Here is a 25,039-nt window from a genome sequence, read left to right as displayed (position 1 = left end):
AATTAATGAAAGGCATCAGTATTGGCAGTGCTGTCAACCAGACTTTTCTGCTTACCCCTAGAAGCATGGGCAGTGCTGTGTGAACGTCACTTACAGACGCCATTCATTCCTTGGATCAAGAGAGTAGTAACTTTCTTAAGTTCAACAACAACAGATATATGGGGTTGGCCAAAAAGCTCATTCGGGTTTTTCATAAGCTGTTACAGAAAAATACAAACCAACTTTTTTGGCCAACCCAGTATATGTATTGAAAGTTTACCATTTAAAAGAACAATACACTAGTCACTTACAAATAGCTGTGAATAGAAGAGAAACGAAAGGCAAAGGCGAAATGGAAAGATACACTCATTTGAATGCAGAGTTCCAAAGCATAGCAAGGAGAGATAAGAAAGCCTTCGTCAACAATCAATGCAACGAAATAGAGGAGAACAATAGAATGGGAAAGACTAGAGAGATCTCTTCAGGAAAATTAGAGAGCAAGGGAATATTCATGCAAAGATGGGCACAATCGTATGGACCTAACAGAAGAAGATATTAAGAGGTGGCAAGAATACACAGAAAAAGTATACAAAAAAAAAAGATCTTCATGACCCATATAATCACAACGGTGTGATCACTCACCTAGAGCCAAACATCCTGGCATGCGAAGTCAAGTGGGGCTTAGGAAGCATCACTACAAACAAAGCTAGTGGAGGTGATGGAATTCCAGTTGAGCTATTTCAAATATTAAAAGATGATGCTGTGAAAATGCTACACTCAATATGCCAGAAAATCTGGAAAACTCACCAGTGGCCACAGGATTGGAAAAGGTCAGTTTTCCTTCCGATCCCAAAGAAAAGCAATGCCAAAGAATGCCCAAACTACCGCACAATTGCACTCATCTCACACGCTAACAAAGTAATGCTCAAAATTCTGCAAGCCAGGCTTCAACAGTACATGAACCATCAACTTCTGAATATTCAAGCTGGATTTAGAAAAGGCAGAGGAACCAGAGATCAAATTGCCAACATCCACTGGATCATCAAAAAAGCAAGAGAGTTCCAGAAAAACATTTACTTTTGCTTTATTGACTATGCCAAAGCCTTTGACTGTGTGGATCACAATAAACTGTGGAAAATTCTTAAAGAGATGAGAATACCAGACTACCTGACCTGCCTCTTGAGAGATCTGTATTCAGGTCAGGAAGCAACAGTTAGAACTAGACATGGAACAGCAGACTGGTTCCAAATCGGGAAAGGAATACGTCAAGGCTGTATATTGTCACCCTGCTTATTTAACTTATATACAGAGTACATCATGAGAAACGCTGGGCTGGAAGAAGCAGAAGCTGGAATCAAGATTGCCGGGAGAAATATCAATAACCTCAGATATGCAGACGACTCCACCCTTATGGCAGAAAGCGAAGAAGTAAAGAGCCTATTGATGAACGTAAAAAAGGAGAGTGAAAAAGTTGCCTTAAAACTCCACATTCAGAAAACTAAGATGATGGCATCTGGTCCCAGCACTTCATGGGAAATAGATGGGGAAACAGTGGAAACAGTGAGAGACTTTATTTTGGGGAGCTCCAAATACACTGCAGATGGTGACTGCAGCCATGAAATTAAAAGACACTTACTCCTTGGAAGGAAAGTTATGACCAACCTAGACACCATATTGAAAAGCAGAGACCTTACTTTGCCAACAAAGGTCAGTCTAATCAAAGCTATGGTTTTTCTAGTAGTCGTGTATGGATGTGAGATTTGAACTATAAAGAAAGCTGAGGGCTGAAGAATTGATACTTTTGAACTATGGTGTGGAGAAGACTCTTGAGAGTCCCTTGGGCTACAAGGAGATCCAACCAGTCAATCGTAACGGAAATCAGTCCTGAATATTCATTGGAAGGCCTGATGCTAAAGCTGAGACTCCAATACTTTGGCCACCTGATACGAAGTACTGACTCAGTTGAAAAGACCCTGATACTGGGAAAGATTGAAGGCAGGATGAGAAGGGGATGACAGAGGATGAGATGATTGGATGGCATCACTGACTCAATGGACTTGAGTTTGAATAAACTCCGGGAGTTGGCGATGGACAGGGAGGCCTGGTGTGCTGTGGTCCATGGGGTCGCGAAGAGTCAGACACAACTGAGCAACCGAACTGAAGTGAACTGAACTGATACTAGTCACTGTGGAAGTCTCAAAAGTGGCTAAAAATCAGTTTGGAAAGACACCTGAACAAGGGTAAGGAATTTTAATTAGAATTGTAACTAGGTATTAGCTGGTGTCAGTAATTTGTACAATGAATCCTGGGTTCTTTCCAAGTAGACATATTTGTCATTTTCTCAGGAAATGACATTTAAAGATTTTAGAAGAGCCTCTGAAACTCTCATCTGAGACATGTAAAATTCTATCCATGTACTATTGAGGAGAACCAGTTTTGCCATCTTTTAAAGAGTCATTAAAGTAAGATTTGTGAACCCTGAGTATCTTCTCTCTTCTCATGGAGGAATTCATTGTTTTATTTATTCTGTTTGCCATAAGGTGCAAAGAATTCTTCTTCAGAACATGTAGATCTTTCAGTTAATACTGACTAGCATTAATCATTCTTTAAAATAACATAAAACTATTCATATATACTCCCAAGCTGGAATGTGTAAGTAATGCTTGGAAGTCTGATGCGTAATCCCTTCACAAATAATAGTCATTCTAAAGAGAGATATTAGCACTCCAACATGAAATACAAGAGAGATTCCTACTCGATTTTGAGTGTGACTATGTATTTTCACTCCTGGGAACTGAGTCTTCCCACTAATTTCAAAGAATGACTTAGGACCTTTTGTCTCCCACTTGAATTAGTAGTATAAGTGCTGACCCAATGGGGTTTGATTTTTCTCTCCAGTTAATTGATTAGAGCCAGATCCTCAAAGCCCACGTTTCTTAGAGTAGATTCTACTAAGTTCTGAGTTGGCCATTGTAATCAAAGCAAAAGAGGCCATCTGCATTTTTGTCATCTTCATTTCAAAGTGTTATATTATTAGATTCAGAATCACCCTGAATAATTAGTCTCAGTAGAATCTGTCTTTCCATTTCCAAAACGCTGTCCCTGCCAGTATCAGGGCCTATTTCTACAATGGGGTATACCATCTAAATATGTAAACATTGGGATCCTGCATGTCCAGATTGCTTAGGACCAGGAGTCGTCGTGGCAGGAAAATCTGGTCACCTGGAGTGCTCAGACCCACGGCAGCTTCCCGGTGCTGAACTGACTCTTGGCCCTCCTGATGTGCCCGTTGTTTCCTCAGTTGTCCCTACACCACCCACACACGCACCGTCCTGAACCCCCTTGCTCCAGCTCTGCCTGTGTTCTGGCTTTGCTGTTCCTTCAGGGTGTTCTTCCAGTTCCTCAATTGTCTTTATTAACCAGGAGGCGTGGATGAGCGGGAGCAGGAAATCTAAGGTCTCTCTCTCTTGCACAGCGTGTATGTGTGTGTGTGTGAGAGAGAGAGAGAGAATGAGTGACTTAAGCCTACAGAGCTGCACACTTTCACACAGCCATCCAGCCATGCTAACTTTCACCTTGAAACTATACTGCCAGCCTGCTCAGTCCCTGGAGCTAGTGCATTGTCCACAGGAAATGAGCAGCGTGGGGTAACTGAATTTTCGAGTTAGGCCATTCTGTTTTTGAATTTATTTTTAATTGAGGATAGTTGCTTTGTAATATTGTGTTGGCTTCTGCCAATGAAAATTGAAACTACAATGGGGTATCACCTCACACTGTTCAGAAAGGCTGTCTTCCAGGAAAAAAAAAAAATCTACAAACAGTAAATGCTGGAAAGGGAACCCTCTTGCACTGTTGTTGGAAATGTACATTGATGCAACCACTGTGGAGAACAGTATGGAGATTCCTTAAAAAATTAGAAATAAAACTACCATATGACCCAGCAATCCCGCTACTGGGCATATACCCTGAGAAAACCATAATTGAAAAAGGCCATTCTTATTTTTAATAACTCTTTTCTTTGTGGAAATGCTGAGGCTTTGGGCTAGTAAGTTATCTAAGTATGTAAAGATTTGGGAAGCCTTTGCAAGTATTTTCTCTCATAATTATTTAAAACTTAGAACTCTGAAAAATTGGGGGGAATATGCTAAAGTATACTTGATTTGAAATAAATGGAAACCATATGCTTAAAGCACTGTATATAGTCAAGATGAAATGTCCATGTTTGCTATAGATCTGTTCTCATTTTTCTTAAGGGAATTTTAATCCAAATGTTTTATTGTCGTTGGCAAGATCCAGATTCTGAATCTGCCCTCAGTGCTTTGTTTTGTTCAGTCTCAGCTTTTGGATCAAAATAACCACTTATTATTTTGCCAGAAATTCAGCATTAACACTAATGTATTTCTTGACAATTGCACAATAGTCTCGGCTGTCATGAGAATTACTTTGCTTGAAATAAGTATGTTAAAACGTAGACACACAACACGCACACAGTACATATTTATATGTTTTCATGCTAAAAGATGGCTTATGGAAAAATGTGAAGTCCAGTTATTTGTGTATTTTAAGAAAAAAGATTAAGCCAGGAACATGAATCTTGTTTTCCATTGCCAAGAGCCACGATGAGGGAATACTATAAGTAATGGACAATTTACCCTTACCCTCAAATTATCAAATATATGGGTCTTAGGAGTAGCATGTTATAAGCACCGTGTATGCATATTTATGCGGAAATGTAACACATGTACGCTAAGAGTGAATTTGGGAGGAAACGTTTAAAATGTCCTCCAACAGATTATCAAGTTATTTTCTCCAATTTTAATTACTTCTCCATAGGGAAGTACAGTGGGAAGGTATTTGTATTTTCTTAGAGCAGAAAATATTAGAATGTTGGTAGAATTTCCTGTTTTAACCAAGAATGAAGGAGAACTATGAGCCATTTGCTTCCTGAATGGCTGCATTCCAGCTGTGCAGACTGATCACAGCACATCTGCCAATCAGAGCAGGCCCTGGAAGGAACCTTGGAGGCCGAGTCTTGTTTACAGGCATCGTTTCTGCATCGTGACTCTGTTTCTCCCCTCCTCCTTTGTGTTGTATGTCTAGGAAGATTTGTAGGGGAATTCGCTATTACGCGCCTAAATAAGCTGTATGAAACTAAGACACCAGCCACAGCAAATTGTATTTCGGGCAGACTTAGCTCATCTTAGTTACAGGTAAGAGTTGTTACTTTGTTATGAGGATAGCTGATGTGCATCTAGTTTCTGGCTTTACTTTGAGACAGTATACTTTACTTTTGTTAGCAAAACTAACAGGCTAAAAGCTGAAGAGAAACAGTCAAAAAATGGTTTAACATGTGCGCTGTATTCCTGACTTTGAATTTTATAGTACTCAACAAATGAAAAACTCGATTTTTATTTAGAGGGGGGTAAACCAAGTTAAATTAAAAGTTTTAAAAGTGGCAGTAACACTAAGTCACTGTGTAGAGAAATTGGAACCAGAAGCCTATTAACCTCATGTGTCTGGGAGAGCCTTCTAGCTAAACAAATATGTTTTATTGTGGATTTTTCTCCTTGTCAGTGTTTCAGAGAACAGTATTTTCCTGTGTGCTAACTCCTTGGTTTAAAAAGACATGTCTTTTTTATTAAGTACTCATTCAAAAAGAATTTATATTTATGTAAATCTGATTCATATTCTTTCATAATTTTTTCATAAAATTTCTTCAGAATTTTTAGAGAATGTTTTGGTTATCCTTATGCTGCTGCATTAGCAGTAAAATTAAGGGGGGAAGAAAGCATTCCAGTCTAATCTTGTTTAGCCATTGAATTGTATCATGTTAGTGTTAATTCAGAAGATAGTTTAGAAAACTACCTTTCGATAATCTTGCATAGGATTTTTAAGTCATTCTATAGGATTTTATTGTGGTTTTACACATTGCTTGCTTTTTTTTTTTTTTTTTACCCATTGCTTTCTGTTGTTAGTTTTTTCGTAACACTGCTATCTTTCTACTTCATTTATTTATTTTTAAGCATATACTGAAGGAAAAATCATTAGTCAGAAAAAAAGGACAACCTGCGAGTTTTGTGGTTCTTTCTCTTGTATATAATCGTCTTCATGTTGATGAAGCACATTTTAGAGTAGTACGTAGAGGCACTTCTGAAAACGTCTAGCAGCTAGGCTCTGGCCTCTTATTCTGTAGCAGGATTTCTCCATTTTAACACTGTTGACATTTTTAGTGAGATTATTCTTTGTTGTAGTGGTTAGTAGCATCCCTGGTCTCTACCCACCAGATACCAGTAGCTCCTTCCTCCTAAGCTGTGACAACCACAGACCATTTCCTGGCATTGCCAGATGTCCCCTTGGGGAGGAGGAGCGAAATCGCCCCTGGTTGAGAACCACTGCCCTGTAGCCCTTTAGACCTAATTTTCTGTGAAACATGGAAATCCAACTTCTGAAAAGTTCTGGGTGATAGAGAGTTAAGGAGGAGGCTGTACTGGTCTCAGTGTATTTGCAGATGTAGCTGACTGCTCATTTCTTTCCCCTCCCCATCCTGTTAGGAGCTTTTGCCAACCATGATTCATGGAATGATTCTTTTGAGCTGAGTAATTTGTGGCTTTTCAGTTTCCTTACTTTCTTTCCTTAGCTAAACTTGTTTTGGTTTTAGCAAAGTGTTTAAAACAGCAAAGATCTTTGAAAATGAAATAATATGTGTAATGATATATTTTCTAAGTAGATGATTTTTAACAAACTGTAAAAACTTTATATGCCTGTCCTTCTTTATATCTTTCATAACTCCTCTGTCAGACAAATTCTCTCAACTCTGAAGGAGAGTCTTATGTAGGGGAAGACACAGCAACCTTTGAACAGTCCTTTGTGAAATCTGATGGTATGGCAGCTGGTATTTAAGAACTTCTTTTCTAAGACTTCTAAAGAGCATTTTAAAATGTGACTCTCTTCTTTCTTTACAGATCGAAACGAACGAAATAAACCAGAGCATCGTTCTTCAAGGTATGAATTTATAGTTATAGTATTTAATAACTGTATAAAGCTTTTCTTTCAGGAAATATTATTTGGAAGAAGTGCAAGTGTCCCTTTTTGAAACACTGTATCTTTGAATCTTCCATGGCCCTTAGGCTTCACAAGGGAAATACTGTTCATTCTCAGAACAAACATTCTTTATAAAATTATTGACTACCTGGAAGACATGTTTTATTTTGAGAATTTGTATCAATGACAGGTATATTTTTACAGAAAATTATTTTATCCCTGTTTCTTTTCTTCTGTGGTTTATTTCCCTCCACTTTCTTTAATTGGTATTTTTATAAATGTGTACTGCTTTTTTTCTAATTATGTATAAAGCTAGCATGGGCTTATAGAAATTTAAAAATTATTTTTTAAAGTAGAAATCATTAAAAAAAAAACAGAATGTCTTTCATCAACTGGAAATGGCTGGCTACTGCTAAAAATTTGATGTAATTAATTCTTTCTAGAGCTTATCAGTATAAATACACACACACACACACACACACACAGATATATATATATTGCAGTTGAATTCTTTAAGTTCTTACTAGACAGTTTTGAATGGCCAGGAAAGTTCTGCCCCTTCAGCCCGTTATTCACGCTGAGAAGCGTGTCCTATGAGAGCTTCACCAACACTGAAGAGTGTGTTTGAAATCCCTGTCAAACTAATGGGATGGAAGGGGCTCAGATGGTAAAGAGTCTGCCTGCACTCTGGGAGACCCGAGTTCAACCTCTGAGTCGGGAAGATCCCCTGGAGAAGGAAATGGCAACCCACTCCAGTATTCTTTCCTGGATAATCCCATGGACAGAGGAGCCTGGGGGGCTACAGTCCCGGGGATCACAAGGAATCGGATGTAACTGAGCAGCTAACACTTGTCAAACTTATATGTGGAAAACTGTCTAACTTCCACTCTCTAGGCAAGAATGACAGATCTTTTTTTATTTTTTAACCTAGTTCTGTGAAGGATTGTAACTTTTTAATATCATTTTTACCTTATTCCACATTTCATCACTTTTTCTTTGCATTTTATATTGTGATAGTGTGATAGTGTTATTAGTCGCTCAGTCATGTCTGACTCTTTGCGACCCCTTGGATTGTAGCCCACCAGGCTCCTCTGTCCATGGAATTCTCCAGGCAAGAATACTGGGGTGGGTTGCCATTTCCTTCTCTAGGGGTTCTTTCCAACTCAGGGGTCAAACCCAGATCTCCTGCAGTGCAGGCAGAGTCTTTACCATATGAGGCACCAGGGAAGCTCCAGTACATTTTGCAGAGATTGTCAATCAAAGTAAGTTACTGAGATCTAATCTGGGAGGAAAATACAGCTAAGTATTTGGGATGTAAGGTAGTTTTTTTAGGGAGGAGTATAATTCACATATATTAAAATTCACTCTTTTTGGTGTATGATTCTATGAGTTTTGACAAACACATACAGTTAGATTCACTCTTTTTGGTGTGTGTTTCTATGAGTTTTGACAAACACATACAGTTAGATAGCCATAATCATAGAATGTAAAAGACTGATTTTTTAAATACTTAATAGAAAAAAAGAATGTAAGAGGACTTTGACAGCATGCTTGACTGTGAGTGACATAAAGTTGAAAGGGTAAAAAATAGTTAGGATGATAAAATCAGGATCCATAAGACCCCTGACATACTGAAGTTTTGACTGAATTAAGCAATATGAGTTTTAATTGGAACAAATGTAAATCCTTACTCCTATGGCTGAAAGATCAAGGGAGCATGAACAAGTAGGGGAGAGGTGACTTAACAATATTTTTGAAAAAAACCTTGAGGATTTAATTCTTCATAAATTCATCATGAGGGGAGTTCCCTGGTGGCCTAGGGGTTAGGATTCTGGGCTTTCACTGCCATGGCCCAGGTTCAGTCCCTGGTCAAGGAACTGAAATCCCTCAAGCTCCACAGCACAGCCAACAAGAACAAAATAAATAAATAAATCCATTCATTAAGAGTCAAAAATTTCATGTTGTTGCCTCCACCTTCCCCCCAAATGTCGGCATTGATTTAATTATGCTGAAAGACCTATAATGTCCAGTATAAGAAAAGTGATAGCTCTAGACCACACTTTTGATATGCTGTTCAATTCTGGGCCCACAAGGCTTTGAGAAATTGAAGTGTGTGTTGCACTGGCTCTGTCAATATTGAGGTACTTAAAAGCAGAATCCTATCATCTACTCCAGAGATTCTCATTCAGTAGGTGTGGAGTGAGTAGATCATGGGAATCTGTATTTTAAAGAAGTGGCGAAAAAAAAAAAAGAAGTGGCGAGTGATTCTGATGGAGAGCCAGGTTGGGAACCACTGGGGTAGAAGACCACAGCTGAGCTGGGAGAGGGAAAGTGAAAGAGAAGAGCTGGGTAGAAGTCAAAGCTAAGTCACAGGAAGACTTGTTTAAGGAACTGGGAGAAGTTAGCCATGGTTTGGAAGTTTGGGAAGGGGTATAAGACAGAAGTAACTGGATTCAAACACCTGAAGGGCTGTAGAAGAGACTAGCAAAATTGTTCTCATAATTGCTGTTCCCAGTATTAGCTCCCAATTGCTAGGAAGAACCAGGGATCCTCGGAGGAATAGCTAATCCCAGATCCTGGGAAAGGGAAAGTCCGGGTAAGCCTGGACCCTACTGATAGGAAGGTAGGAAGTGCTCAACCAGTGGGGTCATGTCAAAAAGGCCTAGGAGGCAGCTTCAAGAGGCTCAATTGACCAAATCTGGGACAATTTGAGTAGCAAAAGTTTTAAATGACAATATATTCTAACACATTGGATTTTAAAAAATCCAAATAGAAGAAGAAATACTTAAGTTTTTAATTATAAAGGGAAAAAGGTACCTTTGTCAGTGAAGAGGTCTGGTGCTCACATTCTTAACCAAGTGGTCAACTTGTATACCTATCACCGTCTGTTTCACTCTCAGGTGAGACAACCCGACATTCTGTGACTCCAGCTGATGCTTTAGCAATGCACATAGATATCGTTTATGTCATAGGAACCCTGGGCAAAACAAGGTAATATGAAAAATACAAAAAGGCTAGAAAGATATTTCAGATTTTAAAAGACTATTTTTTTTTAATCTGGAATTTAAAAATCCAGATTAAAAAAAATGCTTTGGGGATAATTAAGAAAATTTAAATACAAAATTTATTTTAGATTTTTTGGTTAATATTTCTTTGATTAGGTGTATCTTGGAAAGCTGTTATGTGGGAGAATGTCCTTATTCTTAGGAGATGTAAGCAGATGTATTAGAGGCGACACAGGCTTATGTTTGCAGCATACTCTCAAATAATTGATGAACATTAAAAACAGCAAGATGTAACAGGAAATACAGGAAAATATTAATAATTGGTGAATAGATGAAATGTATATATGGGTGTTCACTATACTATTCCTTTAGCTTTTCTGTAGACTTGAAATTTTACAACAAGAAGTAGTAGAAGAGGGAATCTGGAGAAGGGGATGGCAACCCACTCCAGGATTCTTGCCTTGAGAATCCCCATGGCCAGAGGAGCCTGGCGGGCCACAGTCCACGGAGTCACATGACTGAGCGACTAAGCACACACAGTACAGTGAGGGAGTGGGTCTGTATGTCCTGTGTTGTCCTGGGGGTAAAATATACATCTGTGGGTGCAAAGTTGAGAGAGTGGATTTCTGCACAATGTAAGGAAGGATTTCCAGACATAGCAGGTCAAGGATGGAATGGAATCTGTGGGGGACACTGTCAAGGAAAAGCTGGACAAGCTAGTAGAGGGGATAAAATGGAGAAGTTTCATGCATAGCTAAATCATGATTCTAGACGGCTCCAGCCCTTGCTCATTCAATAGCCGATAATATTTGTTGCGAGACCCTAATCCAGGCTCAGGATACAGCAGAAAGCAAGGAAAGGTCTCCAGCTTTGTGGAGCACAGAGTGCCCATTGTTTGGGATTTACATTCCCAATCGCTCACGTCAGGATCCAAGTCTTTGCAGTTCTACTTCGGGCGGTGCTCGTGGTACTCAGCCTTCAACCTCTAATTTATACTTTCAGGCCCTCCGGGACTGTGATACTGGTCTTGGTAACATGCCTGGTTCACCATAAGCACTTAATAAAAAAATTTTTGAATAAATGTCAGATGTAGTTCGAAGAGGGACAGGGAATGCCAATATTTTTTCCTTGTTGACTGGAAAGAACCTGACTCTCAAAAGCTTGCATGACTGCTGTTGAGTGCTTGTTACTATAGCAGTGAGGAGTACGCCCTGTAAGAAAGAAGTGTTTTCCAGGAAAGGCCAGTGTCCTCTGTCTGAGGTGTCTGCCGAAACTGGCAGTGACCTGCTCTTCCCCTGCTGTCCTTAGCTGAGCAGGGCCACCCTGCCAGTCCAGCAGTGCATCAACCAGATTAATACCTGCTGCATTAACAGGGCAGAGGGGAGAAAAAATAAACAAAAGTCACTTAATTTTGGTGTGCTTTTTGGTTCTCCTCAGGCCACTTGGCAGCAAGAACATGGGCTCAATGCCCAGCATGCATAAGAGAGATGCATTTCTTTGGTTTGTGTTTTTATAAGGCCAAATACTCCTATAGCTTTCACAGTGAGAGGTGAATAAATCTGGGACGGCTGCCTGTTCTTTCATTTCAGTGCTGAAATAAAAAGGAAAGTAAAACTTTTGTCAAGTGAAAGGAAAAGTTTTATTAGGTATAGGTCAACACTAAGACCCCAAGCTAAAAAAAGCATCTCTTAAGCATTTCCCAGAGGCTTGCTGGGTGCTTTTTGATTGGTTTGTTTTGTAGAAGTCAGAAATATCTGAATTCTTGTTTTTTCCTTGTTATTTTAAATATACCATTTCCCAAATTGATGTCCCATGGAACTTTCTTTGTAGGATATTAATCAGTATGCAAGAAATAAATAATTACTGCATGAAAAAATTTGAAAATGGTGAGTTAAAACAAAATTAGACATTTTTTTACTGAGGGTCTTTGATATACTGAAATGCATTATAAAACTCCAAGTGAGAAACTTACTATAGAGGATTTTTAAAATTTCTCTGAATTTATAACTTCCTTTCCCAGACACAGGCACTAATAACATCTAGAAAAACATACTATGGAATGGCAGTTGGGAAACTAATTGAGAGGGAAGTAGGAGCTAAAGACAATAAAGTTAAGCCCTGTGGTAATCAGTGCTAGCAATGGAAAATTAGGAACTTTTTTTTACCACCCCAGCAGGTCTGAATAATAGGACCCAATGACTTATGGCAACTGAAAAATAAGCTACTTTGTCTTAAAGGTTTTACATACTGCAAGGAAATAATTTATAGCAGAAAAGATAAGGCAGCAGAACAGAGAACCCTTAACCTGTGTCTCAGAAATTATCTTTTGAATCTTAGTCTTTTTTAAAGCCTTTGATACCTGTTTATAAAGATTGATGGAATTTCAGGAAAATTCACAAAAATTATTTAAAAATTAGACAAAAATAAAATTTTCTAAAATTTATAAGGAAGAACAAGAATAACCAACTTTGACGATCAAAACTAGGAGATGGACTCTTGCAAGCAATTAAGACCGTTTTGTCAGTGGAGAAACAGGTCAAAGGAACAGAATGCAGAGCCCAGCGAAGATACACCTGGGCTTCCCAGGTGGCGTGAGTGGTATATAGAACCTGCCTGCTAATGCAGGAGATATAAGAGATGTGGGTTCTATTCCTGGGTCAGGAAGGTCCCCTGACGGAGGAAATGGCTCCCCCACTCCAGTATTCTCGCCAGGAGAATCTCATGGACAGAAGAACCTGGCCAGCTACAGCCCGTAGGGTCACAAAGAGTTGGATACGACTGAGCGTCTGAGCACAGCATGCACGGTTCTGTGCGGTGCTGTGATGGAGCTGGCAATACAGGTCACTGGGGCAAGTGCACATGTCAACAAGTGGTGCAAGAACAATTGATTACCTGTATTAAAAAAAAATTCTAGATGGAATTTGCTCTATTTTATCATGTGAGGTGGAATCTAAATACATAAAAGTAAAACATTTTGAGGAAATACATGAGAATATCTTTATGATGCTGGAGTAGGGAATATGTTTTTAAACAAGTAGAAACCGTAAAGAAAAAGATGGACAAATTTGACTATGTGGAACTTTAAAACTTATGCACATGAAGACAGCAAAAGCATGTGAAAAGACAAGTTGTTACCGAAACACACACAGGTAACAATGGTTAGTGTCCAATATAAATACACATCAGGAAGAAAAGACAAATAGCTCAGGAGAACAGGGGCAGGGAGCTCAGAAAAGATGAATCCTAAGAAGCTTTAGATTGCTAATACTAAGAAGATGTGTACCAATGTGATGATGAGATATCATTTCACTTCCGTTGAGTTGGTGCAGAAATCTCAAAGATTGACAATTACAAGTGTGTGAGAGAATAATTTGATACAGCATATTTAGAGAGTAACTGAGCACTCTATGGTAAAGTTGGAAATGCCCAGACCATATAACCCAGCAGATATTAAGTACCCCAGAGAAATACTTTTCCCTTGTGCCAAAGGAGCTGTGTCCAGGAATGCTGGGAGTAGGACTCCTTGGACTGAGGGAACTGCAGCTGTATGTGACAGCATATATAAATCTCAAAAACAGAATTGTGGTTGATAAAGTAAAGTGTAGGAAGCCATATCCAGTCTCCTGGGGTAAACCACAATGAAAAAGAGTGTTTAACAAAAGAATATATCATATATATGTGTAAAATTGAGTCACTTTTGCTGTATAACAGAGACTGGCACACCACTGTATTGGGTTGGCCAAAAAGTTCATTTGGGTTTTTCCATAACATCTCATGAAAAACCCAAATGAACTTTGTGGCCAACCCAATAAATCAGCTGTACATTAATTAAAAACAAAAAAAGCAAGTCACAAAAGAAAGATAGCTCAGTATGATACCGTATATGTAAACCGGAGGTCAGCACACGGGCCAAATCTGGCCTGCCGCCTATCTCTGTGAATAGTTTCATCAGACCTCCGCCACGCCCATCCGTATGCCTGCTAGCTGTGGCTGCTTTCACATCACTGCAGCAGAGCTGACTAGTTACACCAGAAGCCACAGGGCCCTCTAAGCCTCTGACCCCTTAGAGACAAAGTGTGTCAGCTCCAGATGCAAGAAACAGTTTGCTGACAACCTTTGTCATCGGTGAGCATAGGCAGCATATTCGTTATTGTATATTTTTATGGCTACATATATACATATATAACTTGTATATGTGTACCTTTAAAGTAAAAGTATAGTGTGGCAGTCTGGAGGAGAATGGATACATGTATATGTATGACAGAGTACTTTTGCTGTTAACCTGAAACTATCACAACATTGTTAGTCAGCTGTACTCCGATACAAAATAAAAACTTTAAAAAGTAAATTAAAAGTATAAAAAAAGTACATATGGAAGTGATAAATAGTGAATTTAGGACATTGCTTATCCAAGGAATGGACGAAAAAGGGGTGCACAGGGAGCGTCTGGCATATATTAAATGGCTCAGTTTTGGGCTTTGTTTATCTAAACTCTTTTTGAATCCTGAAAAATTTCATAATTAATTTTAAAAACCTTTAAGAGGACTTTCTTGAATTCTGTGGCACCAATAATGGTGTTTTTACAGGAAAGGAGCATAAAATTGAGTGAAATTTTCTTTGATTATTTCTGAAAGAGGAAAATGAAAAGGAAGAAGTAATTGAGAATATTAAAAAAAAAACAACCATAATCACACACTGCTCCCGTTTCCACTCATGGTCTACACCTGTAGTTCCCTCTACTCTGTTCAGTTCAGTTGCTTAGTCGTGTCCGACTCTGTGACCCCATGGACTGCAGCACACCAGGCCTCCCTGTTCATCTACCAAACCCTGGAGTTTATTCAAACTCATGTCCATCGACTTGACGATGCCATCCAACCATCTCATCCTCTGTCATCCCCTTCTAATCCCGCCTTCAATCTCTCCCGGCATCAGGGTCTTTTCAAATGAGTCAGGTGGCCAAAGTATTGAGTTTCAGCTTTAGCATCAGTCCTTCCAGTGAATATTCAGGACTGATTTCCTATAGGATTGACTGGTTGGATCTCCTTGCAGTCCAAGGAACTCTCAAGAGTCTCCTCCAACACCGCAGTTCAGAAGCATCAATTCTTCATGCTCAGCTATGGAAAAGCCACAGCCTTCACTAGACGGAATTTTGTTTACAAAGTAATGTCTCTGCTTTTTAATATGCTGTCTAGGTTGTTCATAACTTTCCTTCCAAGGAGTAAGCATCTTTTAATTTCATGGCTGCAATCACCATCTGCAGTGATTTTGGAGCCCAAAGAAATAAAGTCTGTCACTGTTTCCCTATCTATTTGCCATGAAGTGATGGGACCAGATGCCATGATCTTAGTCTTCTGAATGTTGAGCTTTAAGCCAACTTCTTCACTCTCCTCTTTCACTTTCATCAAGAGGCTCTTTAGTTCTTCTTTGATTTCTGCCATAAGGGTGGTGGTATCTACATGTCTGAAGTTACTGATATTTCTCCCAGCAATCTTGATTCCAATTTGTGCTTCATCCACCCCAGCATTTCTCATGGTGCACTCCGCATAGAAGTTAAATAAGCAGAGTGACAATATACACTCTTGACGTACTCCTTTTCCTATTTGGAACCAGTCTGTTCCATGTTTGGTTCTAACTATTGCTTCCTGACCTGCTTACAGGTTTCTCAAGAGACAAGTCAGGTGGTCTGGTATTCCCATCTCTTTCAGAATTTTCCACAGTTTTTTGTAATCCACACAGTCAAAGGCTTTGGCATTGTCAATAAAACAGAAATAGATGTTTTTCTGGAACTCTTTCGCTTTTTTGATAAGCCAGCGGATGTTGGCAATTTGATCTCTGGTTCCTCTGCCTTTTCTAAATCCAGCTTGAATATCTAGGAGTTCATGGTTCATGTACTATTGAAGCCTGGCTTGGAGAATTTTGAGCATTACTTTACTAGTGTGTGAGATGAGTGCAATTGTGCAGTAGTTTGAACATTCTTTGACATTGCTTTTCTTTGGGATTGAAATGAAAACTGACCTTTTCCACTGCTTTTCCTTTGGCCACTTCTGAGTTTTCCAAATTTGCTGGCATGTTGAGTGCAGCACCTTCACAGCATCATCTTTTAAGATTTGAAATAGCTCAATTAAAATTCCATCACCTCCACTAGCTTTGTTCGTAGTGATGCTTCCTAAGGCCCACTTGACTTTGCATTCCAGGATGTCTGGCTCTAGGTGAGTGATCATACCATCATGATTATCTGGGTCATGAAGATCTTTTTTGTATAGTTCTGTGTATTCTTGCCACCTCTTCTTAATATCTTCTGCTTCTATTAGTTCCATACCATTTCTGTCCTTTATTGTGCCCATCTTTGCATGAAATGTTCCCTTTGTATCTCTGATTTTCTTTAGGTGATCTCTAGTCTTTCCCATTCTATTGTTTTACTCTATTTCTTTGTACTAATAACTGAGGAAGGCATTCTTATCTTTCCTTTACCATCTACTAAAGGCACTATTTATCGCTCTGGGTTTTTACCTTATTTTGATTTTTTACCCAAGAGTTAAACAAGTAACACTTGAAAACACTTTTTAGTAGTACAGAAATATGTGGTGTCTGTCTTTGTTCTACAAGCAACTATTATTAAAGGAGTCTGCTGCTGTTGCTGCTGCTAAGTCGCGTCAGTCGTGTCCGACTCTGTGCAACCCCGTAGATGGAAGCCCACCAGGCTCCCCCATCCCTGGGATTCTCCAGGCAAGAACACTGGAGTGGGTTACCATTTCCTTCTCCAATGCATGAAAGTGAAAAGTGAAAGGGAAGTCTCTCAGTCGTGTCCGACTCAGCGACCCCATGGACTACAGCCTACCAGGCTCCTCCATCCATGGGATTTTCCAGGCAAGAGTACTGGAGTGGGGTGCCATTGCCTTCTCCATAAAGGAGTCTGGTTCAGTGTTTATCCTAGTCTACTTTCTATACATATATGTAGTATATACTGAAATATAATATTAGAAGAAATGAGGTTATATCTGTGTGTAGTGTAGATGTATATGTTGTTGTTTTTTAGTCTCCAAGTTGTGTCCAACTCTTTGTGACCCCATGCACTTCAAGCTTACAAGAAATCAACTTTGAATATTCATTGGAAGGACTGTTGCTAAAGCACCAGTACTCTGCCCAACTGATGTGAAGAGCCGACTCAGACCCTGATGCTGGGAAAGATTGAGGGCAAAAAGAGAAGGGGGCGGCAGAGGATGAGATGGTTAGATAGCATTACTGACTCAATGGACATACATTTGAACAAACTCTGGGAGGTAGTGAAGGACAGGGAAGCCTGGCATTCTGCAGCCCGTGCGGTCAGAAAGAATCGGACATAAATTAGCAACTGAACAACAACCCTATTGTTGGTCTTATAAAGATGTTAGGATTTTATTTTGACACTTTACCATTATCACATTATTGTTTAAATAAATTAGCTAAAAGCAAAAGATTTAACTTGTTTTTGCTTTTCTCCTTTTTAAATATGTCTATTAAAATGTCATGCTCCACTGGGCTTAGTTTAACTAGTATAATTCTGTCGCATTTCCCTACCCATATGTTTTGATTCCTGTACCTCTATAAACTATAGCTTGTGTGCAATTACTTTTTGACATTATGTTTTCTAAGCTACAAGAGAAGTATCATTTTTTGCTGTAGCATCTGTAATGTTGTAAACAAGGTGAAAAATTACAGAGTATACAGGTTTTATAGGGAAAAATCTTTTTGCAGTCAGAGATATGAAAGGATTATTAACATTTTATGTCATTCTACAGAGAATATGTATTTTTTACTATGGCTTTAAGAAATGTGACTTTAGCATTTTCCCCTAGTGTGATGGGAATGAAAATGAAGCATTGATATGGTCTGTCAGTTGGGTAATTGAAAAGGTTTATCAGCTGGCCTACCACTGCCGTACTGCTTAGTATGGGGGCTTCTCTGAAGTTGTTTCAAATTAAACTATCAGCAGGCAGTTCACTGGAACAGCAGCTGGTCCTGTATTTGCTGCTTTTCCTCAAGACTGACATGTGTGGCCACCCACTTCTCAGCATCCAAGGAGCTCATGGATATCCTGGCCCTTAAATTTTTTCATCCTAATTCTTTTCTCTCTTTCCCTTGGATTATATTTTATATCAGTTCTTTGCTTTCCTGCAATATAATTTAGAAGTAGTTATCTACACAGTCTTATAAAAGCTGTATTAAATAGCCTTTACTTGAGTGAACTTTGTATCCATCTTTGTGGATTTCAGTTTGCCCTTAGGTTATGATTTCACCCCAATTGATAAATGTCCTTGTACAACTGGACTTTAACTTTTTATTTACATGCATTCCCTTACTGGCAGAGCATGTGTCACATTCTTCAAATGTATTGCATAAGACTGTAAACCATAAAAGTGTACTAATTCCTGGAAGAATCTTAGTGTGGACAGAATGGCTAAATCGTCACTTAGAAGCCCAATCACCTGCTGTGTCATTAACAGAACCCTACTGTTGATCCAGATTCGGTCGTTTCATATATAAAACCCTTCCTTTTTGTCTGTTTTTAAAATTGAAGTGTAGTTAATTTACACTATTGTGTTAATATCTGATATACAGCAAAGTGATTCATACACACACACACACACACACACACACACACACACACACATATCTTTTCAGATTATTTTCCATTATAGGTTAATTACAAGGTATTGAATATAGTTCCCTGTGCTGTATAGCGATACTTGGTGCTTGTCTATTTCATGTATAGTAGCTTATATCTCCCATACTTCTAGTTCTCTCTCCTCTTCTCCCTTTCCCCTTTTGGTAGCCATAAGTTTGTTTTCAATGCTTGTGAGTCTGTTCTGTATATAAATTCATTTATATTATTTTCTAGACTCCACATACATGTAATATTTGTCTTTCTCTACCTGGCTCACTTCACTTAATATGATATTCTCTAGATCCATCCATGTTGCCTCACATGCAATATTTCATTCTTTTTATAGCTGAGGAATCATCTATTGATGGGCACTTGGGTTTCTTCAATATCTTCCCTGCTGTAAATAGACCTGCAGTGAATAGTGAGGTGCATGTGTCTTTTCAAGATATCGATTCCTCCAGATCCTGGCCCAGGAGTAGGATTGCTGGATCATATAGTAGCTCTATTTTTAGTTTTTTAAGGAAACTCCATATTGTCTTGAAACTGGAAATCAGACCTGGTCCCAAAAATATAATTTCAGGGTTGGGCATCTCCTTTTTGATGAGGGACTCCTCTGGACACTGTCAGAACATTCAGTTCTGCCCCATGACAAGATTTTGTCACTTTCCATCACATTCCGGTTGTAGAGCAGCTCTCAGAAGATGCAGAGTGAGCCTGCCCACCCTTGCACAACAATTCTAAATGCAGCAAAAATAAGGCAGGAGTGCCAAAGAAGGACTTTGTGTGTGACTCTCTCTTCTTTTGCAAAGGAGGTCTGAGAGTCAGTGCCCTTTGGTAATTAAGAAAAGAAAAGAACACAAGGAAAATATCGATTGTCTGAATGCTTCTGAGTAAGATTGTGTCTAAACTACAAACATCCCATCAATTGTAAACCCGTTTCCTGGAGATAAAGTTGTCCCTCGGATACTGCCTTGTGCAGGCAGTCCAGGGATGTGCCAGGGAATGACAAGCAGACCTAAACGTTTATCACCATCTCTTGCCCAGTGCTTTCTCTTTGGTTACAGATTCCAAAGAGAAACTCTCAGCAGAAAAAAATCATCCCTATCAGCTGAAATCACTCTTTGGAATTCTCTTCTTGAAAATTATTTAAATTTGGGGTTGGTTGGGGCATACGTCCTGATGAACACTGTCCAGGCATACTGATGACTAAACTGAAAGGGTCCAACTGTAGCAGGTTTAAAGAGAGAAGCTAGGATGATATGGTCTCAGAAGAAGAGAGCTTGTGTAGGGAACTACTTTGTTCTCAGTGCTGCGTGAAGCGCAGCTGTGCTTCCTGTTTATGGGAATTCCTAAGATACCCTTGTATGCTCAGAATTAAAATCCCATTTATTAAATTCACATTTAAAGGGTTTCAGTTGCTTTTAACTTCGCAAGGTATATAAAATAACATCTAAGGAATCTCAACAATATTGTAATTTAAAAATGAAAATTACTTACTTACATTGGCTTTAGGACTATCCTAAACTATATCCTTGACTCTAGGATTTATTTCCACCTGGGTTAGGGTATCATGAGTAATGCTGAAGGAACAGTGCAGATTAGTACTTGAAAGTATTTATGTACAAGCCAGATCCTTGCCATACAAATATATTGTGTGAAGAGGAAAATGTATTGCTTGTCTTATGAACACTGACAGCAGATCTGTGCCTTGGTGAGTCATAGAAGACTTTTTTTTGCCTTGTCTTCTTCTACCAACAAAAGGCAAAAATAAAAAAACACAAAAAAAAACCCAGCCCCCAAATACCTCTCTCTGATGTGTGATCTAAATACAGCCAGACCCATGAATTTTCAAACATTTATTTGCATATACTCCTTGACATGTGATATATTATGAATAAATCCCAGAAGTGATAAAATTCTTAAATCATCTTCTAATACTCTTCAAGATATTTTCCCCCTTCCTCTGATTTAAATCTTCCAGTCATGAAGAGTCCGTGAAAAAAGGACAAGTTTTCAGAGTTCTTTGGTAATTAATTCACAATTTCTACTTATTTAAATTTTTTTAAGTTTTGTTTTGTTTTTGGTGACTTCCTCTCAAAATTTGGCTATAGGTGAGGGAGTGATATTCAGCGGCTAAGAACTCAGGTCTAAGAACCAGACCATCAATATTTAAATCCTGGCTTCATCATTTACAAGCTGTGAGAACTTGAACGTAAACTCTTTTCTCATCTGTAAAATTGGGGTCACAATAGTATTGATACATTCCCCTAAGGTAAGGGTGGATGTGGGGATAAGTGAGTTAAAAGGTGTAAGGCATTAGAGCAGTGCTCAATAAGGTCACCCAGGCTACTTATTATTGCCATTGGAATGGACTAGTTATCAACTCTAATGTCCTTCCCTCCAGTTAGATTAAGCAATTAGTTCTTACCAAGTGGAATTGGAGTTTAAGTTTCATATTTAAAAATTTTTATAGTGGAGGGTAGAATAAAGATCATCCAATCAAATGCTATTATATGACAGATGAGAAAATTGACATTAAATGATGCATATGCTCAGAGTTGTGGCATGGCTGTACCTGGACCTCAAACCTCTGAACTCTTCTCAGCGTCCACTCTCTGTGTCTGACAACTTTCAGAAGCATCCTTAGTCCTGAGCCCTACATGCCCTGTGTCTCCGGGATTCACTTACAGCCTTAATGCTATCAGATGCTTTTTAAGTACAAGGGTGAGTCACCTCTCCCCTCTCCACTCTTCTATTTGGCCCTTATTTGCATAGAGACATGATCTTGGTGTAAATGACTTGATCTTGGTGTAAATAACATACCACCCTTTATTGTTTTATAATAGTGATTGTTGCGAATATAGCCTTCAGATGCCCATAGATTTGTTTTGCTTAAGCCTGAAGCAAAACCACACTTGCATTTAGGGTAGGCCTCATGTTAAGGAAGTATCATGACAAAAAAAAATCTCTATGAAACATCAATGAATGCAAATTTGATATCAAACGAATGTACTGGGGTTTCTTTTTTTAAAAAATTAATTTTTGGCACTTTACCCTACAATTGAGCAATTCCACATTTAGGTATCTACCCAGGAAAAATGAAAAGATACCCAACCAAAATTTTGTACATCGATGTTTGTTGTTTAGTCACCAAGTTATGTCCACCTCTTTTGCCACCCCATGAGCTATAGCCTGCCAGGCTCCTCTGTCCATGGGATTTCCCAGGCGAGAATACTGGAGTGGGTTTTCATTTCCTTCTCCAGGGTGAGGTTTCTATGATGCCATGTTTGAAAGTGGGATTCACATACATTCACCAAATAGTTATTGTGTATGATAAGCATTTATAGAGGATTGAGGTAGTTTATACTAAATCTGGGGAATTGGAACCCTAAAAGACAATCTGTAGGAATTTTAGCTCTCCCTAATTTCCCTTTAACTCTGTTAAGGTGGGCAGTCTTTCAGTCCTCCTTTTGCTGGTCTGCTCTTCTCTGTAAAGCAGCACTCCAGATGCTCTTTCTAGTGACACTAGTCACCGTGGTGAGCCCCACAGCTGGGCCTGCTTGACCTCACTCCTCATTCTGGACAGGACCTCACGGTGAGAAACAAATATTTGGGTTTTGACAACATTACACTAATTCTTGTAGGGGATCTTTTCTAGTACCGCCTACAGTCTCTTACAAATAAAACATGAAAAGCAGAGTTTGCATAATCAGTGTTTGAAAACCACAAGACTTCCCGGTGGTCCAGTGGTTAAGAATCTACCCTGCAATGTGAGAGACACAGGTTCTATCCCTGGCCCAGGAAGATTCCACATGCCATGGGGCAGCTAAGACCGTGAGCCACAACTACTGAGCCTGCTCACCCTAGATGTGGTGCTCTGCAGCAAGAGAAGTCACCACAGTGAGAAGCCCGAGCATCACAACTAGAGAGCAGCCCCCGTTCACTGCAACTAGAGAAAGCGTATACACACCAATGTAACCCAGTGCAGCAAAAAAAAAAAAAAGCGCTTGCATAATGGTGATAACGATAGCATATTAATGTAAGATGTGAATAACGAGGGGAACGGATGTGGGGTGTGTGAAAACTACTAATCTTTTTTTTTTTTTTTAATTTTTTATTTTTTTTAAATTTTAAAATCTTTAATTCTTCACAGCTTTTCTATTAAAAAAAACTTAAATTTTTTTAAATGTATTTTTAAAAAAATCTTACCCCCCAAAATACATATAAAACTACTGTGACAAAATAAGTTACAGCAATTCAATATTAGCTTCAGTTCAGTTGAGTCGCTCAGTTGTGTCCGACTCTTTGCGACCCCATGAATCGCAGCATGCCAGGCCTCCCTGTCCATCACCATCTCCCGGAGTTCACTCAAACTCACGTCCATCGAGTCGGTGATGCCATCTAGCCATCTCATCCTCTGTCGTCCCCTTCTCCTCCTGCCCCCAATCCCTCTCAGCATCAGAGTCTTTTCCAATGAGTCAACTCTTCGCATGAGGTGGCCAAAGTACTGGAGTTTCAGCTTTAGCATCATTCCTTTCAATATTAGCATAGTAAGCAGCTTTTATTCTGTTTTACCAGATAATCTAGGATAAAATGATCAAGCCTGAATTACTTGAATAAGAGAAAGATCACTATTCTTATACAGAGTCCTAGTTTGAAAACAAACATTTCTAAGGAAATGTTAGAGTTAAAGGGGGAATAAGAGATTTAACAATCTCTGTGTTTAGCAGAGGAAAAAAACCCCACAATCTCTGTGTTAAAATTTTAAAAAGGGGCTTAAAGTTACTATTTGAAACATTTGATATCACAGAACCAACTAAAGACTGGGTCCTAATTACTTGGGCATACTTCTGTCTGGAGCACAGACTACCCTGTAATATAGTACATAATTATAAAAGTCTGGCCTGAATTATATAAGTCTAACACCTGAAGGCAGCTGTTCATCTTTGCATCTCTAGGTTTGGTAACATGACAGATGATCAGTGTTCTCTGATTTGAGAGGAGATACTTGCAAATGAACTAGAAATAACTAGAAATCTCAGGATCTCAAGAAATATATGCCCTTTTGAGGATACTTGCAGAAGTAAATAACTCATGTTTGAAAGAAAATAACCTTTCTGATTTATACTTGTGTGTTGATTGTCTATATACATTGCTGTTTTCTCAGGCTGCTAAAACCATCCAGTAGCCCTGCTGCCCCACCACCAAGGCTAGTCCCACATCAGCTGGCTCTGGTTAAAGTGCTGGTGGCGATGCTGAGGGAACCTTTGCTGCTACTCTGGGTTTCTGTCACAGGAACCCCATCCTGTCTTTCTCAGGGCCTTGCTGTCAGGGCTGTGGCCTGTGGGAATGAGGTGGGATTAGGAGAACTTGGAAATGTCTTAGATCCAAACCTCACCATTTGTAGTTACGTTTGTTTCCTCTTTTGTCTCCATTTCCTTCTTTCTTCTTTTGTTGAAATTCCAGGAAAAATCTTAAAATGTCATCTGACAGGGTTCAACTCAGACTGAAACAGTTGTACATCTGTCCCAGGAAAACCGTGGTCCCAGGTTTAACAGAGTGTCTGGAAGCAAAATGTGTGGCATTATCATACCAGCTACGGGTGTTTGGATGCTTTCCTCCCTTCACTGCTCTATCAATAAAACAGGAATGATATTTGCTACCTAAATAAGGAGGCCATACAGGGAGTGGGAATTACTTAATAATGTATCTTCTGTTTTGAAAGTAAGGGTTTTAAGGAAAAAACAATTCTATCTACCCATCCATCTGCCTGTCTGTCCACCCACCTGCCTATCCATCCATCTGTCCATCCGCACATTCATTTCAGTTGATTTCTGTTGTTAGGAATTCTTGTAACAGGAAGAGCCATGGCCCAGGGAACAATTGCCATATCTCATTGGTGTTCTTAAGGTGACACAGGCGTTGGTGGCAGTTGAGCAGGATGGTCTTGGGTGCCACTAGAAATTTGAGTTAGGATGGACTTCGCTGCCAAGCCTGTTCTGGAAACACCAGCTCTGAGCTACCTGGGAATTTGAGGAGTATCTCTGACTTTGGCTGCTGCAAGGAGGTAAACTTTACTGTTCATATCTGCACGGTCTTGCCACTTGCAATCCAGTTTATGATTTTTTTAAGTTTGATTATACTTCACCCTTTTATTCATTTGAATTGATAGTCATGACTTATTTTACATTTGTGATGTTATTTTTCTAAAGACTCCAGATATCCTTAGGTTTTCCCTCACCCCCTAATATGTATTAAAATTGCCTGATTAAATTTTTTTAAAAGATCTTGCCTGTTTACTTATGTATCTTCTCCACTAACTATAAGCTCTTTGAGTGCCAGGGCGGGTCGTTTTTACTCTTGTCCTTGC

At 39.2% G+C, this 25,039-nt stretch overlaps 1 protein-coding gene across 7 annotated transcripts in view; it reads left to right on the top strand.

Annotated features, from left to right (window-relative positions):
- SH3D19 (SH3 domain containing 19) overlaps positions 1–25,039 on the top strand; it is a 213,584-nt gene that overhangs the window by 86,597 nt on the left and 101,948 nt on the right. For 5 of the 7 annotated variants that reach the window (XM_018061592.1, XM_018061594.1, XM_018061591.1 and 2 more), the window contains exon 2: positions 6,942–6,981. In XM_018061592.1, the coding sequence (XP_017917081.1) occupies positions 6,942–6,981 (40 nt within the window). Of the gene's footprint in view, positions 1–5,008; positions 5,190–6,634; positions 6,860–6,941; positions 6,982–25,039 lie in introns of those variants that run through there. The other 2 variants (XM_018061595.1, XM_018061596.1) reach the window with 2 other exon arrangements.

Source organism: Capra hircus, chromosome 17 (assembly GCF_001704415.2).
Source record: "Capra hircus breed San Clemente chromosome 17, ASM170441v1, whole genome shotgun sequence".
In the NCBI taxonomy this organism is placed as follows: Eukaryota; Metazoa; Chordata; class Mammalia; order Artiodactyla; family Bovidae; genus Capra; species Capra hircus.
The sequence above is the reverse complement of the archived record's forward strand: the minus strand, read 5'-3'. Positions and strand labels throughout refer to the sequence as shown.